The sequence below is a fragment of the Myripristis murdjan genome, chromosome 17 (genome assembly GCF_902150065.1).
Source record: "Myripristis murdjan chromosome 17, fMyrMur1.1, whole genome shotgun sequence".
Taxonomy (NCBI): Eukaryota; Metazoa; Chordata; class Actinopteri; order Holocentriformes; family Holocentridae; genus Myripristis; species Myripristis murdjan.
The window spans coordinates 16,573,071-16,595,182 of record NC_043996.1 but is presented as its reverse complement, the minus strand read 5'-3'; the positions used below and the strand labels follow the sequence as shown (position 1 = coordinate 16,595,182).

General features: G+C 41.7%; 2 protein-coding genes across 2 annotated transcripts; one reads left to right on the top strand and one right to left on the bottom strand.

Annotated features, from left to right (window-relative positions):
• Positions 1 to 125: 125 nt before the first annotated feature.
• Positions 126 to 9,330, bottom strand: LOC115374677 (elongation factor 2-like). The gene is made up of 14 exons (XM_030073718.1): positions 9,163 to 9,330; positions 7,801 to 8,015; positions 6,258 to 6,439; positions 5,189 to 5,400; positions 4,843 to 5,021; positions 4,564 to 4,669; positions 4,071 to 4,323; positions 3,702 to 3,897; positions 3,353 to 3,476; positions 2,890 to 3,132; positions 2,356 to 2,709; positions 2,043 to 2,225; positions 1,799 to 1,931; positions 126 to 738 (listed from the first exon to the last, which is right to left on the bottom strand). The coding sequence occupies exons 1-14, from the start codon at positions 9,163 to 9,165 to the stop codon at positions 545 to 547; spliced, it is 2,577 nt and encodes an 858-aa protein (XP_029929578.1). The 5' UTR covers positions 9,166 to 9,330; the 3' UTR covers positions 126 to 544.
• Positions 9,331 to 14,682: 5,352 nt separating this feature from the next.
• On the top strand, positions 14,683 to 21,096 carry LOC115374883 (cyclic AMP-responsive element-binding protein 3-like protein 3-A). Its single transcript, XM_030074035.1, has 9 exons — positions 14,683 to 14,772; positions 15,233 to 15,506; positions 16,358 to 16,491; positions 16,570 to 16,680; positions 16,867 to 16,973; positions 19,178 to 19,246; positions 20,237 to 20,321; positions 20,742 to 20,835; positions 20,924 to 21,096. Exons 1-9 carry the CDS (start codon positions 14,686 to 14,688, stop codon positions 21,094 to 21,096), a joined length of 1,134 nt encoding a protein of 377 aa, XP_029929895.1. The 5' UTR covers positions 14,683 to 14,685.
• Positions 21,097 to 22,112: the final 1,016 nt, after the last annotated feature.

The window sequence follows — 22,112 nt, the reverse complement described above, 5'->3', positions numbered from 1 at the left end:
GTAGTGGCATTTTGAATTTCTTGAAGCAGGACAAGCAAAAACTGAATTTCCTTTAGGAATCATAATCTTTACAAACTGAAATTATTTGCACATCACATGCAGTAAGCACATGTCCAATCCTGCTATGAGTTCTGTAATACTTTATTGTGATTTCCATGGTTTTATCTGGCCATGACCCATTTTTATAAGCATTATTGCAGCAGTATCACAGTGCACTGTACAGCCTCTTCCTACAGTACAGCGGAGGAGGGGATAAGGATGATCGGGAGGACAGGAAGAAACAAAGAATTGATGATACAACTGCTTCATCACAAATGTTCCCCAAAACCCTCACCCTAGGCACTTAGTGTAGCTGTGAAATGAGAAAATAAGCATTGTTGCTCCCACTAGCCTGTAAGAGAAGAAGCTTGAGCACTGATTTTGCCCTGACGTAAGACAGAACAAGTACATTTTGTGCATTATATCTTAAACCTATGCAAGTATTTTAAAGTGCCCATAGGGTAGGGTTTAGAGCTTGATTTGGTATTTCATCCCGGAACAGTGTTTACAATTTGTCCAAGTAGTTGTCAAGAGAAGGAATGCCCTCCTTCAGACCTTTGCGTTTTCTAATTTCAGCAATAACTTGGAAGGGCCTGCTGGCAGGGTCATTGGGGTCTCCCTGGAGAATCTGCCAGTGATCAAACACGCACTGAGGAAAGGCCTGGCCTCCTGTGTTGCTGCGCAGGTCAGCTGTGAACCCTGAAAAGAAAAAAAAAAAATGATGAAAGAGCTAGCAATTTGTTCCCAGAGGAGCATCATTGGCCCTGAACCTCTGCACATATTGATGTAGGAATGTGAACATGTGAAATATATGAGATTTCAACTAATGACAGCAGTCTAACAGTGCAGCAAGGTCATAAAGTTTGCACAAATAGAGACAGGGCAGCTGATTTTTCATTAGAATGACATATCACTCAGTTTATTTACCAACACAGCTCTGGTTGGACCAAATTACTGACATTTAATTAACCTTTTGCTTGCTTACACTATTTTATGTTAGGAATATGTGTTACACGTGAAAATACAATTTAGAATTTCAACTTAACTCAAGCTTTTCACACTTCTCTCTTGAATAATGACAGCTGGTTAAACCATGACCACTGGGTGGTGTCACTGGGTCCCAGTGGATGGTATCTGTCCCTACAGTAAATTTCTATATGTTTGAAAGTGAAAATGGTCTCTCAGCTTGTCTATTTGTACATGGAGATCATCTTTCAAGCTGAAATTGAATTTTAAGATCTATAACCTATACCGAATACCGAAGTCTCAGTTCCCTACAGTAACATTAATAATTTCAGTGCAAAGTGCTGCAAGCAAAATACTGCAGGATGTTTACTGTAACTTATTTACTTAGGTTCCTCACACTCTTTCAAATGTGTGTACAGGAGGCAATTAAGGAGGTTTTCATAGCAGGCTCAATATTTCTAAATAAACACTGAGTATTACTTAATAACATCTCCAAGATCCAATTTAATCTTAGGGCTTCTTCTTAATGAAGCCTGTATTTATGTCTTCCTGTAAGTGTTCAGTTATGATAAGTCACTAAAACTGCATCTATGAATTACTAATTATAAAACCAAAAAGGTGTCAATCTGCCCCCTGAATGTTTTGGATCAGGTTGCTCACTGTTGCTCACATTTTTAATTCAAGAAATTAAAAATGTAATTGTATGATTAATTCATAATGTATTCATTGTTAAATTCAAGGAGCAAGAGCGTGAAAAAGGTATTGCACAGTATTGACTGAGACACACACTCACCAAAGGATTCGTTGACAGGCAGGTAAGCTTTCACCACAAACATGGGGGTGCCCATCACCTGGGATTCCTCAAACACATGCCCTCGCTTCCTATTTAATACACCATAGATCCCACCAACCACCTGCTCTGGGCACTGCATGGACAGGAGGCACATCAGAGGGACACGAACTCACATCAGAGAGCTGTCAGACAGAATAATGATAACTGTGAACATCCAGCCACACATCAGCAGTGACACACACACCTGGATCTCCACAAGGTAGACAGGCTCCATAAGTCTTGGCTGAGCTGTGAGCTGGCAGGCATACAGAACCCTGCGAGCCGTGGGAATAATCTGCCCTCCGCCACGGTGAATGGCATCAGCGTGTAGTGTCACATCATGAATGTCAAAGCGGATTGAGCGCATGTTCTCCTCACACAGTGCACCCTGTGGGAGATGGGAAGCAAGATGACAGTTTTATTTTCACAAGTATACTGGTACAAAATATAGTATCACAATATAAAAATATCACATCTGTTAACACATAGGGACTGATTTCAAATTAACTGCTTCCCACCTCTTTAGTCGCCCACTGGAAACCAGCTACCATACTGTCTTTGATTTCACTGAGGTACTGAACCCCCTTGGTCACGTCCATCAGCAGATTGGGCCCACTTCCGTCTGGTCCAAAGCACCAGATCTTCCTGGCCTCTGTCACCTCCCATTCGTATTTGTCGGCCAGGTAACGGGCACGAGTTTTGAGCTCCTGGCGGGCGGTGACTTCCCCTTTCTCGATGTCCTCAGCAAGGCCATCAGGGAAAGGACGGGCCTTCATAAATATGCGATTGTGCTTATTGGGAGACTTGGACAGACACATCTGGCCTGATTCCTCAGTCACTGTCTCTCTGTAGGACACGACGGGGTCCGATTTCTGGAAGAGGATGAAGGAGACACAAAAGCATGAATGAATGATGCAACACTTTTGAGGTGCAAGTCAAGTGTTTTGAAGCTGGAGTAAAAATCTGAGATTTGTCTGTCTTCCTTAACACTAGGCTGAATTTCCACTCAGTTCTTACTCCACCCATCTTCTCGTCTGTTACTGGTGTCTCACTTTCAGGGGAATGCAGGCGTGGTCCTCTTCTAGATCCTTCAGGCAGATCTCCAGGTGCAGCTCTCCTGCTCCAGCAATGATGTGCTCCCCAGACTCCTCAATGATACACTGCACCATGGGGTCAGACTTGGCCAGGCGCTTCAGGCCCTCCACCAGTTTGGGAAGGTCAGCAGGGTTTTTGGCCTCCACAGCGACTCTGACCACAGGGCTCACACTAAACTTCATCACCCTCATGTTGTGGGCCTGCAGGCACAGCCACAGTCATCGAGTTAAAAGATTTCATTGTATTCGTTGTGTGCATTTGTGGCCAATGAAATCCATTTTAAATCCTAGCCTGTGTGCCAAAACACTTAAAAAGTGAGCAATAGCTCCTTCAGGTGATGCACTTTTTGGATTACATTATTTTAAGTGTTTATCTGAATATGAACCCTGTACAAAGCTTTACAAAAATGCACTACTTCACTTGTTCATAGGTGGTAATGGTCCCTGTCTTAACCAGGAACTGGTCTACTCCAACCAGGCCTACAATGTTCCCACACGGGACATCCTCAATAGGCTCCACATACCGGCCCATCATCAGAATGGTCCTGGTTAGAGGGAAAGGAGAGGAGGACAGTAGATGGGCAGAAGGCAGCAAAAAACAAGTCAACATAAAAGAGTAAAAAAAAGAAAAAAGAAAAAAAGTGTGCACAACAGGAAACATATACAAGTTAGCACACATACTTTTCATGTCCTTTTAAGACCTTTAACACTTGTAACCTTTTCTAATACATATGGAACACACTCCACATCACATGCACAGGGACACCCACCTCTGGATGGGTTTGAGGTAGAGGTCATCCTTCTTGCCAGGGGTGAAGTTTGGTCCCATGATGCGCACCTTCAGGCCCGTGGACACACATCCAGAGAACACACGGCCAAAGGCGTAGAAACGACCCTTGTCGCTGGTAGGAACCATCTTGGAAATGTACATCATCAGAGGAGCCTTGGGATCACAGTTCTTTATACCTGAAAGAAGAGCAGAGACCAAGATCAGAATCTCTTAAAGCCTATAAATAAATCCATATTTTCCCTATCCCACATGATAATCATCAAAATGCTTTTTAATGAATAATGTCCAGTTTGCCAGCTTGAGAATCTGTATGGTGGTGCGATTGTGTTTGTTTGTGTGTTTTACTGACCCATGGCGGCCTCGTCGTCTCCAGGCCCTTCGTACAGCAGCTCACAGCGGTACCTCTGTGCTGTGACAGGGGAAGGCAGGTGGATGGTGATCATCTGAAGCAAAGCCTCTCCGGCAGGCAGCCAGCGACGCATCACAGCCTTCAGCAGGGGCTTCCCCTCCTTTTCCCTGTCCTCTGAGTCCAGTTTGACATCCAGCTTCTCAATCAATTTGGCTGTCTCCTCCTTCTTGAAGTTCATGATGGCATCAAACACCTAGAAGGGGAGCGTCAGAAAGAAAGGAGTATGGTGGTACACAAAAAGGAGGTAAGTCAAGATGACAGTACTGTCCAAGAGCATCTACTTTTTTAATGGATAAGTTAATTCTTAATAATGGCAAGCAGATATATCAGCTAGTTATTCTATTATCTATTAGTCAATAGATAATTTAATTCCTGAATTGGTCAGGGAATACACTGAACATTTAATAGTCTACTGCATTATATTTCTACTCACCTTAAAGATGGGGTCCAGAACGAGCTGGGAGAAGGTGCGAGGAAGCTTCTTGCCATCAGGAGCAGTGGCAGTCTTACTGAACTTGCCCACACTTGGGTCAAAATATCTGAAAGAAACATTTCAAGTACTGTGTAATGCATTTAGGATAATGGATCCTATATTATCCAAATTAAATAATTCCTAATATCCCAACTCCTACTGCTGAGGAAATTTACAACATATGTGTGCTTACAAGCTTATATCATGATCATTTTCAGAATGAAGGTGATGTATGTTTACCTGTCTCCCCACAGTTTCTTCATCATGTCCTCCACCTTCTTACACCTCTCTAGTGGTCCAAGCTGAGCATCACCTTTAGCAGTAAACTTGGCCACATACATCTCTGCAAACTGCTTTAAGGTGAAAGCCCAGCCGTGGAGGCCAGAGCCAAACCCAACTGTGCCAACAACAGGGTCAATCTAAAGAAAAAAAAAGGCCTGTATTTAAAGCAGCTTCAGCTATCTATAAATAAAGCACAGAATGTACATTTCCAAACTATTCCATTTCCACTCCACATCACATTTGTGTGTCTATTTTTTCATTGGTATCTATATATGTCTGTGTGGCGTTTCAGCATGTGCCTCACCATGATGTTACCCATGGGTCCTCCCTCATCTTCTCCATAGGTGGAGATAATAACATTGATATTTTCCACAATACGCTGGAAGGTCTGGAAGAGCTCATCCGGCTCGAGCTGCAACTCAAGCAAGGCCCGGTCCATCTTGTTCATCATCAGAACTGGCTTGATGCGCTCAGCAATAGCTTGACGTAGCACTGTCTCCGTCTGCACACACACACCTGCCGAGGTAGAGGAACAGTTGAGACAGGAAAAAATACAAAGAGGACAGAGGTGTGTGTGTGTACCGAGCCCTTTGTCCACTTCATGTCAGGATCTTTAATTTCCCTGTCAGTGCTTATTCTGCAATAATGACCAACTCACCAAACATTTTACCAAGCATTACATAGCTAATTACCAAAAACATTACTCATTTGACACTAAATACCGATTTAAAATTGTTTTGTTACAAACTAAAGTAATTCACAAGCTTATGCGATAACATATTCCTTCAGAAATCAGTTAAATCCACTAACCTTCTTCACTGGGAGGGTGGTATAGTTAAATGTAAAGCAGTGGTCTGCTCTTCTCAAATAAAAGACCTCAGACCTCAGTCATTATAGAAAATTCAAAGTATTAATGGTGTTCATGCCGAGAAATAAGAAATAAAAATAAGCCAAAACTTACAGCGCTCAGGAGAGAGACACAATTTAAGACTAAAAAAATCTAAACTCAGTCTAAAATCTTATACTGTGTTGTCCCTGTTTTGTTGCTGCTTTCTCTGCCAATATCTGTCCTCTAAGTGGAGTCTTGCACTCCCCATTAAGCCTTCACTCTAGAACTTCATCTCATGAAGAAACACAGAGAAAAAAAAAGTGACTGAAACAAATAGGAAGAGAAGGTGAGATAACCAGGAGGCAGGAGACAGACAGACTGACATTAAGACAGACACTTATCAAACTTCTCAGTGTAGCAGTGTAGACTTGGTATGTTTCGCCTTTCAGGATAAAACAAAACAGGCTGCTGCAGGGTGTTAGTTAACGATCTGACTTCAGCAGTCCTTGCTCTGAGAAGACTGACAGATTTTGGGTCAGATCACCTGAGACGCAGTCCACCACTACCAGGGCTCCGTCAGTGACCCTGAGGGCAGCGGTGACCTCAGAGGAGAAGTCGACGTGACCTGGAGAATCAATCAGGTTGATGAGGAAGCCATTGCCGTCCCTACTCTGCTTGATGAACGCCAAGTCATATTCTCCAAGCTCATAGTACATCGAGATGGCCCTGAAAACCAGAGGGCAAAAAAGGGTTGAGGGTAATGTCACTCAGAGACATTTCACTTCACAAACCATGAGAAGAATTTTATTTAAAGATATACTCAAAACAAGCAATGAAGCTACCAGTATGTAGGCAAATAAAAGAAGGAATTATTTGGGTAGCAGAAGACGTGAAGTCCCAAAAAAAATCTATCTACAAAGGCACATCAAAAAAGGTTTGAACATGAATACACAACAGACTAACAAACAACACCTTTCGCCTGGAAGGCTTCTTCAGGTACATATATTTTATTCAAAGATGCCATGCTATTCTTGTTTCCACAATCCTGTTTTCAAATACACTGTTGCTAATTCTGAGTTGCACTGAATCAGTTAATGTGTATTCCTCACAAACAAAAAGACTAATACTGTTCCCTGATTAATCAACAACACCAGCTCCTCTAATTCAAATGAGGTAAACTGGCCTGATTAGAGGGATTTCAGTAATTATCTGGACCACATCCAGTGATGAATCCACTGTCTCAAACTAGAGTTGGGAGGGATCCAATGACATTGTGTGCCAATACTGGCATAATTCACTCATTGGATATTGGACTGACTTTACTGATCCATGTATTGATCCAGATTCCATAGTCTGATGATATGGCAAATTAGGAATGTGTAATAATGCAATTTTATGTTTGCCTCCCAGAATTCAGTGAGTTAGATGTACAGGTGAAGCTTGCACTGAACTACTGGTCTGCAACTGAGCCAGTAACTGTTGGCTGAGAAGTGCTGTGTTGTTTACTACAGCCTTGTGTAACCTTACACATAATACCACCACCACCACCAATAAAATGATGACGATGATGATAACAACAACAACAACAGCAATGAGAAGAAGAAGAATGGTATCATTATCAGCATCTGCAGATATCCAAATTCAGGTATTGGAATTGGAGCAGAACTGAAAAAAGTGAAAAAGTGAAGCGAAAAGGTTGGATTTTTAAAAAGTCAATAGACTTACATTTAGTTTAACAATGTCTTTATCAAACATATTTGGCCATCTTTGTAATAGACAAAAAACTGAAATTGATTAATATGGAAATCTCAGTCATCAGAGCTGATCAGACAATGATGTCAACTTCATGTCATAATGACTGCACAGAGCATTTCCACAAGGCATGAAGGTGAATGTTTGATATTTTGATTAATTTATACTGCAGGATTCAGACTTAAGATGCCGATCTTCAGAAGAATTTTTATTGGTCAGATAAATAATGTTTTATTGCAATTTACTAGGACAATACATCTGATATTTACAAAATTTGAGGCCACTTGTGAAAGTCATATACTACACACATAAAGAAACTTCATTCGTCCACATACGTTGACTTGATGGTGATGCAGCGCTCCTGCTCATCTTTGCGTGTGTCAGTGAAGCGTGTCTCTCCAGCCCGGGAGGAGGCAATGATCCCGGCCTTGGACACCAGCGAGTCAGTCAAAGTGGACTTCCCATGGTCGACATGGGCAATCACAGACATGTTCCTGATGTTGGACTTCTTGTCCATGATGGCACGGATCTGGTCCACTGAGAAGTTCACCTGACAGGAGGGCATTCATCCCGTTATAACCAGCAGAGATGAAATCTGTTCATCACGTGTCCATTTTCTTTATATCCCCTCCCAAATCTCTGCAACCACTCCAAGTAGAGTTAAGAAATGAATAACAGGCTGCTTACTGGTGTGGAAGAATCAATTCATAAGCTTGACCTGGGTGGGCTTAGGCATTTCATACTGACTTTGCCACCTCTAGAAATCAGGAATGACTAAGTACCAGTCACTGCATTCAAAAGGATTGAGATGTTGTCTCTCTCTCTCTCTCTCTCTCTCTCTCCCACACACACACACACACACACACACACACACACACACACACACACACACACATATAGTGGTAGCTTATAAAATATTTCACTGTAAGACTATGTATTAAACCTTTATTTAATGAAGCCAAGTGTGTTTCAAGTGTGATGTGGCCAAGAAGCAGCAGCACCCAGATAAAACACAGAGGTTACCATCAAATCATACAAAGAAAACATGCAGGCTTTAGTACTGTTATGTATTTACACTATAATGTAACACCCGGGTGCAGTGGCCTAATTGGCCGGTATTGTCCTGGCGTTATTACATGATTGAATAATGCTCAATTGAATGTACTGAATGCAGGGCATATCCCATAATATCTAATATCTCATCAAACATGCGACACGCAGCCATTCACCTTAATTCAGCAGGCCGGCTGACATAATAGATTTACTATAGGCCTGACAGTGCATTACCTGCATTATATTAGAGGCTTTGCTATGTGCATTACCTGCATTACATTAGAGGCTTTGCTATGAACGTCACCGCAGCGGACCGGTGCACTTACAAGTTGATGTTGGCTAACCGGGCCGTGACAGAGGCCGTTGCCCAAATTTTGTAAGCTGGCTGCTGCGCATTTAATATTTTCAAGAGCTCACATCTTGGAAAATTTGTTGTGATACATGAACACGCAACATTGTTGTGTTTCTACATCATTTTTTACAATAACGTCACCACCTGACAGGCTGGTTCTCGCTGCTGCACCGGTGAAACCGTTAACGTCAGTCAGGTGAAGGTTATTTGGTAACGCTGACAGCGCGTATCTTCCGGGCTTACAGTCGGGTTAAATAAGCACATCAGCGACTTGAGTGCCGAATTTACTCACCATTTTGTCTGGTGGTCGTAGATGTTTGTGTCAGAGGGTTTTCTTGCCGCAAACCGGTGGACACTGCCTTCCTAGTGTGAGCAGAGGAGGGGAGGCAGCCCGTGTGTGTTGACAGGGGAGGCTTGTTTAGCTAACCTGCTCACGAGCTGGTGATGCGCGAGCTGTGTTGCACTCCGATTGCACTATGAGCGTGCAGTATTGGCGCTGCGCCACCAGGGGGCGCTGCAGCTCAACACTGCGCTGTGTTGCCTGCCCCGGCTTACACCGCAGACTGTACTCACTTGTACTCCTATAGAGTCTCTGAACTAAACACAGGGGTCGCAAATTAATGGGGGAAAAAAAAAAACATCATAACGTGTTTTGTTAAGTCTCTGGAGCTCCGCTTGAGGGATGGAGCGCTGTTCTTCCAGAAGATACTGAACACAGGGAAGGATTTTACAGTCCAGCTGCAGTGCATAAACCCTTTATTACAAGGACAAATGCCTTCTGAGAGTGCAGTGGTGCAAAATCTGTATACACCGGTCCACAGAGATGTGGGGAAAAAGTGATGTGGTTAGATGAGTCATCCTTCATCATGTTCTGGACAAGTGGATGGGTGCATGTCTGGAGTACACCAAGAAAACAAGACCTTGATGCTTGACCCTGACAGTGAGGCGGTCCTGCTGTTGGGTGGACATTTTCCTGGCATGCTTTGGCTCCACTTGTCCCCTACAAATTCATACAAAGTTACTCTGAGTGATCACCTTTATCCTGATATGAAATGCCCCCATCCACAGGGCAGGAGGTCTCACTGAGTGGTTTGATGGGGATGAAAACGATGTAAATCCTATGCACTGGCCGTCACAGCCATCAGATCTCAGCCCAGTCGAACACCATAATCAAAACACCAAATGAGAGAATATCTTTTGGAAGAATGAAGTTCGAGCTCTCCAGTGGAGTTCCAGAGACTTGTAAAATCCAATCGAAGGTGCACTGAAGCTGTTCTGGTGGCTCGTGGTGGCCTAACACCTTACTAAAATGCTTTTTTGTTGATTCTCCCTTCAATTTGTCACATGTCTGTATCTCTAGACGTCTTTAATGTACATCATAAATAGATCAAAGAGGAAGAAGAGAGAGAAGCTAAATTCCTGATTGTAGCTGAAAGTCATTTCTTTATGTATTCTGAGAGTGTAAAAGATTTGTTTGCACCTGTGACCCTACTGATGGAGGAGACTGATCAAGAACAGACCTGCAATTTAGGTGACTGATTACTAGCCCCCCATAGCATCTTTATATTCCATGCTAGTCTGATTGTCAAAAGATCAGTTGTGTTAGCTGCAGCCATAAGGATAAAGAATTTTTTTTTTCATTGAAGTGTCATAGGTTCATGTTGGAAATTAAAAAATAGTGCCCTTGTTTTTCATTAGTGATGAACTACAATAATCCCATAAATGCTCCATAGCAAACAATAGCAGTGGCTGTGTTTCCGGTGCGTTGCTCTTTGTTGTGTGAAATCCTCCTTCCCTGTCATTGTGTGAGCCTTGCTGAGCAAAGGAGCTCCAAGTCTGCAATCACCTTCGAGCTGCTTTCATTTTTTTTTTTTTTTTTTTTTGTCATTTGTGAGTCATAGGAATTTCCCTTGAGGCTTAGGTATATAGTCATTCTGTGTGCCACAGTGCCCTATGTAAGTAAACAGAGTTATCGCCCAGGTCCAGATAAGAATCATCTAATGTGAATTTTATGGCTGGTGGAGTGATAAACCTGTATGTTCACTAGACTGTATTTAGGGGTCCTATGGATCTGAGAGGATACAGGTTCATCACAGTAGCTATAGCCTCCTCTCCTCGCTCACCTCCCTCTTTTTTCATATGGCTGTCTGAGAAAGTAATGGTTATCATCACTAGCCAGCTGGTGTTTTGTTGTTTGTTTGTTTTTTTTCTCTTACTTGTTCATTTTCAGTGTGAGCTGAGAAACAATTTGCTGTACTGAATTTCATCCTTATGTTTGAATGTGCAGTAAAATCACTGAGGAGAGACAAAAGCATGACCATGGTGTCATGCTACATTTCTTGTTATTTTGGTTGGGTGTCACTTCATTCCAGTAAGAAATTGGTATACCTTCCCTTCATCCCAGCCTCACCCATTTGTGGATCTAAAACCCATTTAAGCATTTACAGTTTAACCCTACTTCACGCTCATTAAAACTCCTTGGATTGGACTGATGCAAATCCAAGGTTATATGGATTCGTAATATCAAATGTAATAACATGGCAGTTATAGCCTATGCTTAGTAATCAGAGATGTGCTTAGTGGCCTGGTTAGATAATATCTGTATGTACTTTGTAACTCTCTAGTCTTAAGAAAGAACTACAATAAAGATAGCAGAGCTCAGCTGTCGTGCAATTAGGCCTATTACAATACTGATAATACAGTGTTCCTGCCGTAGATAAGTGGATTTTAATGCATCAACAACTTCACTGACAAGTGCACTGAAGACTGAGTGACAGGGATTAGGTTGATACTCCTGGGAAGTGGTTGCACGTACACGCACACAGGAACCCAGAGTGAACTGACCTCAGTTATAAACTAATAATGAATCAATCAAACCTCATCCAGATAAAGTGCATACGTTTCTTTTCCTGTCACTAAGTGCTTAAGATAAAGGCCCAAGTCCACAACGCCATAAAGATGGTCTAATTTTGAATTAATATAACATTGTCCCATTTCAATAGATAGTAGGGTTATGCAGTTAATGGCAGGTAATTCTTACATCTTTTTTTTTCTTTTTTTTTTTTCAAGATTTTCAGATTTTCAGGACATGACCCACATAAGAACTGTAAAAATGAATGATTCAGTCTCTGCAAGTGTTGAAATCAAAAACCTTTCCAGCTGTTTGGCTCTGACTGACAGATTTTATTATAAGAAAAGGGAATGGGCAATGTTCCATTGATTCATGTCGTGTCACACACTTGACACATAATCAAAGAAAATGAGGCAGGTGTGTATGGCAAGCTGTTTTACCATTTGATAGCTTGACTGGATGTGTGCTGCAGATATCTGTTTCAATTCTTCCTGGTCAAAAAGAACATTTCAGATACCACAACGTCATCCTCCATAGGACAAATGACATTACTTTTGCCATCCATGTGTAGGGGGTTTCTCATTACAGATATCAATAGTTCATTTATAGATATTCACAATGTGAACTGTGGATATCCACAACTGTATATTGACTAGTCCTAATTCCAGCTTCAGGTATCCACAATTTAAATCTGACTAGTCATTATTCCAGTTCAAGATATCTTTAATCCCCATCAAGTCCAGATATACATTGTCCTTTTCAAATTAAGTTTTACCAAGTAATAATTTAATTGTAGATATCTAGAACTGGAACTACAACTGGTCATAATTGAATCATAGATATCCACAATTCACACTGGAGATATACAACTGAATTGTGGATATCTGAAGCTGAAAGCCCAATAATCATGAATGGGAAAAGTGATGTCATTTGTCCTAGGAAGAAGGACAAAGTAGATATCTGAAATGTTCTTTCTGACAAGGCAAAACTTAATCACAGATATCTCTAACTGTCGTTTTGACTATCCAGAATGACATTATAGCTATATCGAATGACTAGTTACAATGTAATTACGTTGCTGATGTCTGTGAAGCTAATTCTAGTCAGTCGAACTTTGTTATTAAATGTTAAAACGTCTTGCCATAGGTGTAGGGATGGTGAGGTTGTGTTTTTACAGAAAATATCTTTCACTCATGTCACCTACCAGACCTGCATAGGCAGCTCAACCTCTGTTTTTCAGAAGCATAGCAATGCCTAGACATGGGGGCGGGAGTGATGCTGGTGGTCATGAAAAATAAGAGAGGAGCTCAGTGATGGTCCTGTTGACTTGGTGAGAGCAACTGTGTGCTGCATTGACGATGGCAGATATTTATCTTGGAAACTGAAGGATAGCCCGTCGATTTACCCTGTTTGAATTGAAGCTGCATAAAATGTTTGGCTCTGATTGCCTCTGCCACCCGATGGCTGTGTTCTCCTGGATCATTACTGTGATAATAGTTTGCTGTGAGCCCCAGAATACTGCAGCAACATCACTTTGCGATATGCATGCGTGGTCCTGTTGTACCGCCGCTCTGAGAACACATTACATAATGCTGCTCTTTATGGTGTGTATGCTTAGACATGGCACTAAACAGGTGTTCCTATGTATGGCAATAAAGATAAGAATAATAAAGACCCCTCTGCTGTAGAAAGCCCAGAAATTACTGTCATTATTCCAGTTTGATATTAGATCTTAGAACATAGCTGGAAATGTCTCATTGATTGGCACACAAACACAAAAAAGATATAACCTTTTAAAAACAAACCTCATGTGAAGCATGGAGTACTGAGTTTGAGCTGAATATATTGTATTGTTTGTGCTGGCTTTCACCTGTGACTGAAAGGATGAGTAAAAATGTGCGCGGAAAGGTAATTGATACTGAACAGATGAAAGCTATATAAGAAACGTCATCTGATCATGAAATACAAAACAATTTGTGTTGACGGGTAACTAAAAACTTCAACCCTGCACAGCAAAAAGAATGTGAAAGTATACAGCAAGCGAATCCTCCGTTATCTTAATTATGCCAAAGCTTAGGCAAGGGCTGCCTGTGACCAACTTGACCAATTCAACAATCAATAAGCCTTCCTCACTTTCTGATTGGTTCCTTCTCCTGTCTGCCACAGATTTGATTGGACAGCAATCAGCTGGGTTGAGAATGCAGCTCTGTGATATGGTTTTTCAACTTTGTCCCCCGAAAGAAACTCAGGCAAGCCTTCTGCGTGTATTAACTCACAGTCAGCTACACACTGAAATCACAGAGACAGAGAGAGAGAGACGGAGAGAGAGAGAGATTAATCTGGTTGTGTCTTTTTAAACCTGCTGGATACTTTCATTCAAAGTTAATCAGCACTGCTCTAATGCTGGAATTATGACCCTGACTACAGACAAGGTAAGATACATTTGCAAACAGATTAATAGGTAAAGTCAGTGGGTTGAACATACCCTTGAAGTAAAAGAATAATTAATGATGTGAGTGTGGTCAAAGTAAAATAGCAGTGGTGTCTTTAAATAAGGTAATATAGGTTCTTTACTGATTCTGCCAGGTCTTCTATCTCACCACACAAAGTATTGCCTCTAGTCCAAGAGTAGGCAACCATTTGCCAAGAGTGAGCCGAGAGTCTGCAGGTTTTCATTCCAACCAAAAACTCCACCAGGGGATTTCACTGATTACCTCACATTCGACTTATCAGTGAAATCATCTGGTGTAGTTTTAGACTCTCGGCTCACTATGGCACGCAGTTGGCTACCTCTGCTCTTGTCACACCTTAAATAGGAATGTTAGTGTGAGTGGAGGCAGTTTCATTTTCTATTAAGAACCATGCGTTGGGCTGGGAGGTCACCTGGCTCTCTGGGAATCTTCCTGTGTTACAGTCCGACACTCCAATAATCAGCACAGCTCATCATTACAGGTGCAAGACAGGATGGAAGTCATTGACCTCCTGCTCAAGAACATAGACGAAACCACCGGTTGCCACAGCAACCAGCCCTGGACCGTCACAATTCATGACGTGAGTAAGGTGGTCTCGGCAGTTTTCTCGTAAACAAGGTCATTGTGGAGATTCAGGGCCACAGCTAGCTAATAAACACGAACAAAATTACGAATTTATCGGATTTCATTATTAGAATTGGACCCTGTATTTCTGGACACTAAATCTGTGCCTGAGTGACTGACAGCGGTGAGAGTCGAAGAGTCATTGACAAATCAGCTCAAGTATTTTGAACTTCACAAGAGAAATGTCAAGATTTCATACGAACAGCTGGCTGTGTATGTGTGTGTGTGTGTGTGTGTGTGTGTTGGGGGGTGGAGGGTGGGGGGTGGGTGTGTGTGTGTGTGTGTGTGTGTGTGTGTGTGTGTGTGTGTGTGTGTGAGTGTGTGTGTGTGAATCTAATTAACAGATTAAGTCACCCCTTCCAGCAGTGCTGATGTACTGTGCTGTGCTGATGATATGAACTTGCTCTCCATCTCAGCCTCTGGTCCTTCAGGGAGGCGACACTGATGATTTCCTAGACGTCCTGCTGGGTGGGAGTGACTCATCATCTGCCCCAGCTTCCCCCCTGTGGTCGCCCTCCACCACTGACAGTGGCATCACTTCTGATCCCCTGGAAAGCCCTCATCTGTCCTCTGCCTCAGCTTTCCCAGCTTTCTACACACCGCCTCACCCTCAACCTCCACCACTGGCGAACCATCCCCCTAGCAACCTCACACCAAGTGAAATGACCTCTGATGTCTCCATTGATGTGGGTGAGTGTTTCACTGCATTTACAAAGAAAAATGTCTATCCTAACCACCTGAAACCTGAATGAAATACACTTTATGTATTTTTAAAAATATTAAAAAATTGTTTTGTTTTTTTGCTTTTTTTTTTTTTAAATGAGGCTCTATGCTTTCCAACAAAATGTTGCATCTTCAAAAGCCAAAGCATGGATTTTAAAGTATTTAAAAACAGAAATACGGTTAGAAATAAGGTTTTAGAGGGTTAAAAAAACATGTAAAAAAAAAAAAAAAGCCTGTTGTTAGACTCATGGTTTTCAGACGATTAAATTTTCACATCCAAAGCAATGTCCAATAACCTGGTGGCTGCAAAGTGTGGTTTTAAAAAGTGGATTCAAATTAGCTATCTGTTCTTTTTTTTCTTTTCTTTCTTTTCTTTTCTTTTCTTTTTTTTTTTTTTTTGATGCTAAATCGATGTTAAAGTAGGCGAACCTGGTAACAAGGGTCTCAACTACACAGTGAGCCAGTGCACAGTGCAGCAAGGAAAGAAAAAAACAGATATTTGGTGGGAAATTTGTGCTGAATATGGAATGAAGGCCTCTGTCAGTGAAGAGGCCATTCAAAAACCAGATGGTTTGAATCTCCATTTCTGTAAATGGAAATGGAAATTGTCCTGAGTAAAACAAGGTTTAAAACAAGATTTTTCACAAGAGGGCCTCAAACAAAGATGGATGTGTGGTGTGCATTTTGTAAAGCATAAAAGCACTACAGGGCACAGCCAAAATTACCTTATTTATTAATTTTTCTTTTTCTTCCTGAGAGGCCAGCAATTTTTTGTACCATCACCTGCTGTTTGTTAAAGAAAATGTTACTGTCCACAGGTTGGGAGTCTGATGATCTCCAAGAGCAGTTTGGGATTGCCTATTATCTTACCACTACACACAACAGCTCTCCTCTGTCCTCCGCTCACACCCTCACAGTGAAGGATCTGCTGTTGTCTAACCTTGGACAGAAAGTAAGGAAGCAGAGAGAAAGACGGAAAAAAGAGAGGGATCCAGAGAGATATCCTGGATTAATCTATTCTGTTTCACAGGCACAGCGAATCCCACAGCATTCCCTGCAGGAGCTTGTGCTGAATGAGGATGAGAAGAAACTCCTGGCCAAAGAAGGAGTTAAGCTGCCAAGCAAACTGCCCTTATCCAAGGTGTGTGAAGAACACACTGACTTATGTAGGGTTGATCTTCCCACATACCCATTACCTCTAAAAATCCATGTTCCTACTCTACAGCCCTCACCAATTACAGGCCCAATTTCTTCTCACCTAACCTTATTGGTCTTCAATCTTTCTTTTCCATTTCCTTCCATGCATGCGTTTCACCTCACTGACAAGATTGAGGAGAGGGTTTTGAAGAAGATCCGGCGGAAAATACGCAACAAACGCTCAGCTCAGGAAAGCCGGAAGAAGAAGAGAGAATACATAGACAGTCTTGAGGGGAGGTAGGTGCCAGATGAGCTCAGCATGAGACTATCTCCACATCAAACAACACATTCGGCTTTGACATACCATGGCCTTTCCCATTAACATTTATGAAGTGATGGTGTGTGCTCTCCACTCTCTCGTTCCTGACTGGGCTCTGTAATGAAAACCATCGATTAGATAAGATAAAATATGTTGAAACCTTACTGGAGCCTGTTGGGTTGTTGCAGCAGCAAATATGAATGTAACAGCATACATTTTGGTTTAAATTAATAGAATACAAAAAAAGCATAAAAACGCACAAAGTGGAAAGGTGTGAAAACAACATCAGTGGAAGCAGAGAACTTACTGCCACGCAAACTGACACAAAATGTATGAAATAAATAAAAACATACTTAAAAATAAGTAATAAGCACGTGAGAGTAAATGGTAAATAAAAATCACAATATAGATGGTATGTAAAAATGTGGTCATATTTAGTCTACAGAGAATAGATACATTTTACAGAAAGATACACTTTGTAGAAAGATACACTTAATTGTCTACCAAAAGGTTAAAATTTGTCTTTTGCTTCACAACATAATTGATGTACAGAATATAGATGTGCTTTGTAATTTATACTCACTCTAAATATTATTATATTCACTTTACAGATGTATTTATCATAGAATGTGCAGATTTGGATATGTGTATTTCTGGCTATCTTACCTCAGACAAAACTCCAGATGGAAGAACACTATAAACACAAACAGGGACAATGTGGGCACAGATATCTGTTCTCGTTATCCTTTTCATAAACAGAACAAATGGAAATGGTGAGTGGAAATATTGTGCATACAGGATAAGTGTCCAGAGATGAGTCTTAGTTGGCTGTGTTGTACAGGCTGATGACTGTCAGCACCGAGGAGCACCTAAAAAGCTCCGTGCTGCACCTTGGGAGGAAGAGGAGGAGGCTGAAGGTGCATCAGCTCACCATAGAGCAGTGGGAGGTGTTGTCAAAGATGAAAAATCGCTTGGTCCTCATCTTCCTCCCTGCTATGGTGTCCAGACTCGGTGTCCTGCAGATGAGTCAGGCTTTGTTACTAGTTTGTTAATCTGTCCTGCCTCCTTTGCACAGCTCTGGAAAGAACAATGAGCTGGCCACAACAGATTGGTACAACATGAAGAAAGACCGAAACCTCTTTAAGAACAAATCAATTCTTCCCTCTTTTGCGCTGCATGTGTTGTTGGAGCATACACAAGGGACTTGTGGGTCTCCATCTCCAGCTCCTCCCCCGTGGATGATGGCAGATGCCAGAAATTCACAAGCAGTGCCTTCTCATTACTGATCTTGAGCTTCAGATGATTCCTCCTGCAGAAACACCACCTGACCAAGCTCGCCACCAGAGCCAACATAATAAGGTCATCTGAGAGCTTCTGGAGGTACCATGACCCAGGGCTGAATTTGAAATCAGAATAGGAGACGTTGGTGTTGTCAACCCACATCGTTTTTAACATTTCCTTGAACCATAAAAGAAAGGCTCTGCAAACACTATGGATTGAAGACGCATTTTCTCTCTCAGACCGACTGAGCAAACCACCAACACAAAGACTGTGAGATTGTCACTGACCAATTTAAATGTATTTTTGAAGCTGTAAATATTCTGTGCATGTCACCATTGCTTGCAGTGACTAAAGAAAATGGATCTGTTATGTGTTCACAATGACACTCTCCTCAAGTCTCTATATATAGCTGTAATTTTTTTATCATCCCAAAAAATTCCTTATTGGGGCTTTAACCATCTGATAGTGTGCAATCAGATGCTCATTCAAGCCTGAGCTGTATTTGCACTGAATAACAAAAGTTGCATAACAAAGATGAGATTGCCGCTTCCATTGAGCAGAGTCAGCATTAATTGTTTATTAAGCTAGCTGCAAGCAGAGCGTGCCCGCAGAGTGTCATTATCAGACATCATTCTGCTCAGCCGGAGAGCCACAATAGTGGGTGACTCAACGACAAGAACACCACAAGAATAAGAAAGGGCGGTCAGGGGTAGAGCTGGTTTCAGGCTCAATGAGGTGCAAGATAAGAGTCAGCAGACGGATATTGGCATGGACAAAATAGGAGAGGCAGTAGGCCATCATAACACTGTTAAACATTATTTGATGCCTCCCTTTTCTCTTTTATTTCTTTTTCTTGCTCTCTCTCTGCCTCTTCTCTTTCTCAATGTCTTTCTCCTGGTAGGATGTCAGCCTGTAGCGCGCACAACCTGGAGCTGCAGAGAAAGGTCCATCAGCTGGAGCAAACCAACAAGTGGGTCTTCATGTAAACCAAAATGCAGACATAAAAGCAGCTCAGTAGATTATACACACACACACACACACACACACACACACACACACACACACACACATATATATATATACACACACACACACACACACACACACACATATATATATATATATACACACACACACACACACACACACATATGTATGTGTGTGTGTGTATGTATATATACACATAGTGTATATATACATACACACACATTAGTGTTTTTACCTTTCTTTAACTTTTCCTTAGTTTATACTGTAAGTTTTATTCAGCTTTTTTGTCATTTAAGTCATTTTTCAGCACTTGTTACTAATTTTTACATTTTTTTATGCATTTATGTTGCAGAGAGTTAACACTTTTTGTATTTGCTGTTGAAATTTATCACTGAATTTATTCTCCTGTAGCTACTTCTTTCTATAGTCTGCTTGTCTTTTTTTCATAAATCTTGTTTCATTTTCAGTTTTAGACCGATTCGATGTCCTCATTCTGTGCCGCTTTATCTCTGCCTGTCAGTTAACTCATTTATTAATAATTCTCGTTTTTTCTATCCCCTGCCACACAAGGGACGGCTTTGCCTTTTGCCCTGTAAATAACAAATTATCCCACACCTGTCTAGTTAAGTAAATATTAACCAGACGGTGTGGTACAGGTTACATGAATTTTACAAAACCCATCCAATATTTAATTCACATATTGGAGCCTCTACCCTTCCCTCCTCTTCATTCTGTAATCTCATTATGTTGCTTTCTTCCTGACACTGGCAGAGGACTACAGCGAGTTGAAACAAAATGTGGAAAGAGGCCATGTAAGACTATGCCTCCCCGCTGTATCCTACACCGCTTTTGTTTTATTATTTACCAGTAATTGCAGACTGTAAAAATATGCCCATATTCTAACGAATCTGCAGACCTTCATGTGAAAGATTACTCAGTCTCTTTTATCTTCCTGTCTGGTTTTATTCTGCAGTTCTCTGTTAGAGCAGCTCAGCAGACTGCAAGCTCTCCTTCCTAACAGCTCCAACAAAACAGCACAGAGAGGGACCTGCATCCTGGTGAGACAAAAACCTAATTTTACTTTGCATTAAGAAAATGCTCAGATGGTGTCATCTGCATCAAACGAATCATCGATACACATAGATATATAACACACACATGCCATTATGCCTGCGTCATTTGATTAATTCAGTGAATTAATTAAGTCATTCATTCATTCACTTAATTCATCACTGTCGCTGTGTCATTGTTAGCTACGGCTGTGTTTACTTTGAGGATGTCACTCAGCTGAATGTTTGAATTGTTCCTCTGCCACATTCAATTTTTGTGCAAAAAGTTTCAGTAAATTATGCCTGATAACTCTCTCTCTCTCTCTCTCTCTCTCTCTCTGTTTTTCTGTCACATTTTTCTGCAATTTTCCATTTCACTCCAATTTCTATTTCCTGCTCTTGGCCTGTTTTTCTTCCAATTATCTCCAGGTTCTGCTTCTCTCGTTTTCGTTCCTGCTATCCTCCAGTCTTCAGCCAGACGCTAGCAGCCAGCTCGGCCACAGAGAATTCACAGAGGCCAAAGGTCTGTAGACACATGTACACACACACACACATACACACATATATGCACACAGAGATTAACCTGTCATCACCACTTTTCTGCCCCTCAGTGCCATCGCGCTCCCTACAATCAGTGGTCGAGCTGGACGAGACCCATCCAGCTGTCCTGTCAGCCTCCAGGGGGTTGCACGCCGTGTCCAGCCTGATGGAGAGGCTGCGGCTGGGGACAGGTCTCCCCAAAACAGACCTCCACCCTTCCCACAACCAGGATCACAGGCACTAACACGGTCTCTGACTGCTTCGGGCCCCCTAGACGAAAGAAGCTTGTGGGCACAGCATTCAAATGAGATGTTTGATTGCTTTCCATTATTTCTTATAGATACAGCAAAGTGGTATTGTACTGAGGTAGTGCTGAGGTATTATGGGGTGCCTCTCATTCCATTCCACTTTCGAGATACACCAGTTGACAGATTATTGTGCATGAATCTACTGTCCATGCAGCTGTATTGTTCACTCATATTGAGGTCAGTGTAAAGGTCGTCCACACAGATTTAATTCACCATTTAATGGACCCCAAGACACCCAACAGGGTCATGTATTATATTGGCTGTGTATTACACTGACTCATTACAAGCTGCAGGCCTATTTCTGGCCACTGCACAACACAAATACATGTCACTGCCACTCAATGCATGAACGTAATTACTGAAATTGCCTTCTCTCATCGTCAGTCCGTCCATTCAAACAAGAATATTTCGCTGCGCATTTGCTTCCTTGGATCGTCGATTCTGTACTTGCAATCACATGATGCGGTCTGCCCCAGTTTCTCTTCAAATACTGCAATAACATCTGCTGTGTTCATTTTCATTTCTGCTCCTAACGCATCGCTCAGGGGAAGATTTATCTGCATAAAGTGGGGGGAACTGCATTTCATGTTGCTGTAAGTCTCTGCCAAAACCTGTCTTTCAAAATGGTACAAACTATGCCTAAATTTGTCACAAAGAAAAGGATCAGTGTTGTTCTGTGTTTCTTTTGTTGGCACACAGCTCCCTATGAACTTAACAACTTATGTAAGCTTTATGATATCAACAATACATCAACACCTAAAGAATGAGAGTGGTCTTCATTTAACCACAGGCTTTCATTTAAGAACCCACACTGTGGTTTAACAGACTCTCAAGCAGGCAAAACAAGCTTTCTAATCTTGTGTAAAACTTCTCCCCACCGTCATGAGGTGCAGCCAGGCAGTCCATTGAGATGTTCTTTATACAGTATATGTGCTGATGTGTCAGGTTCTCA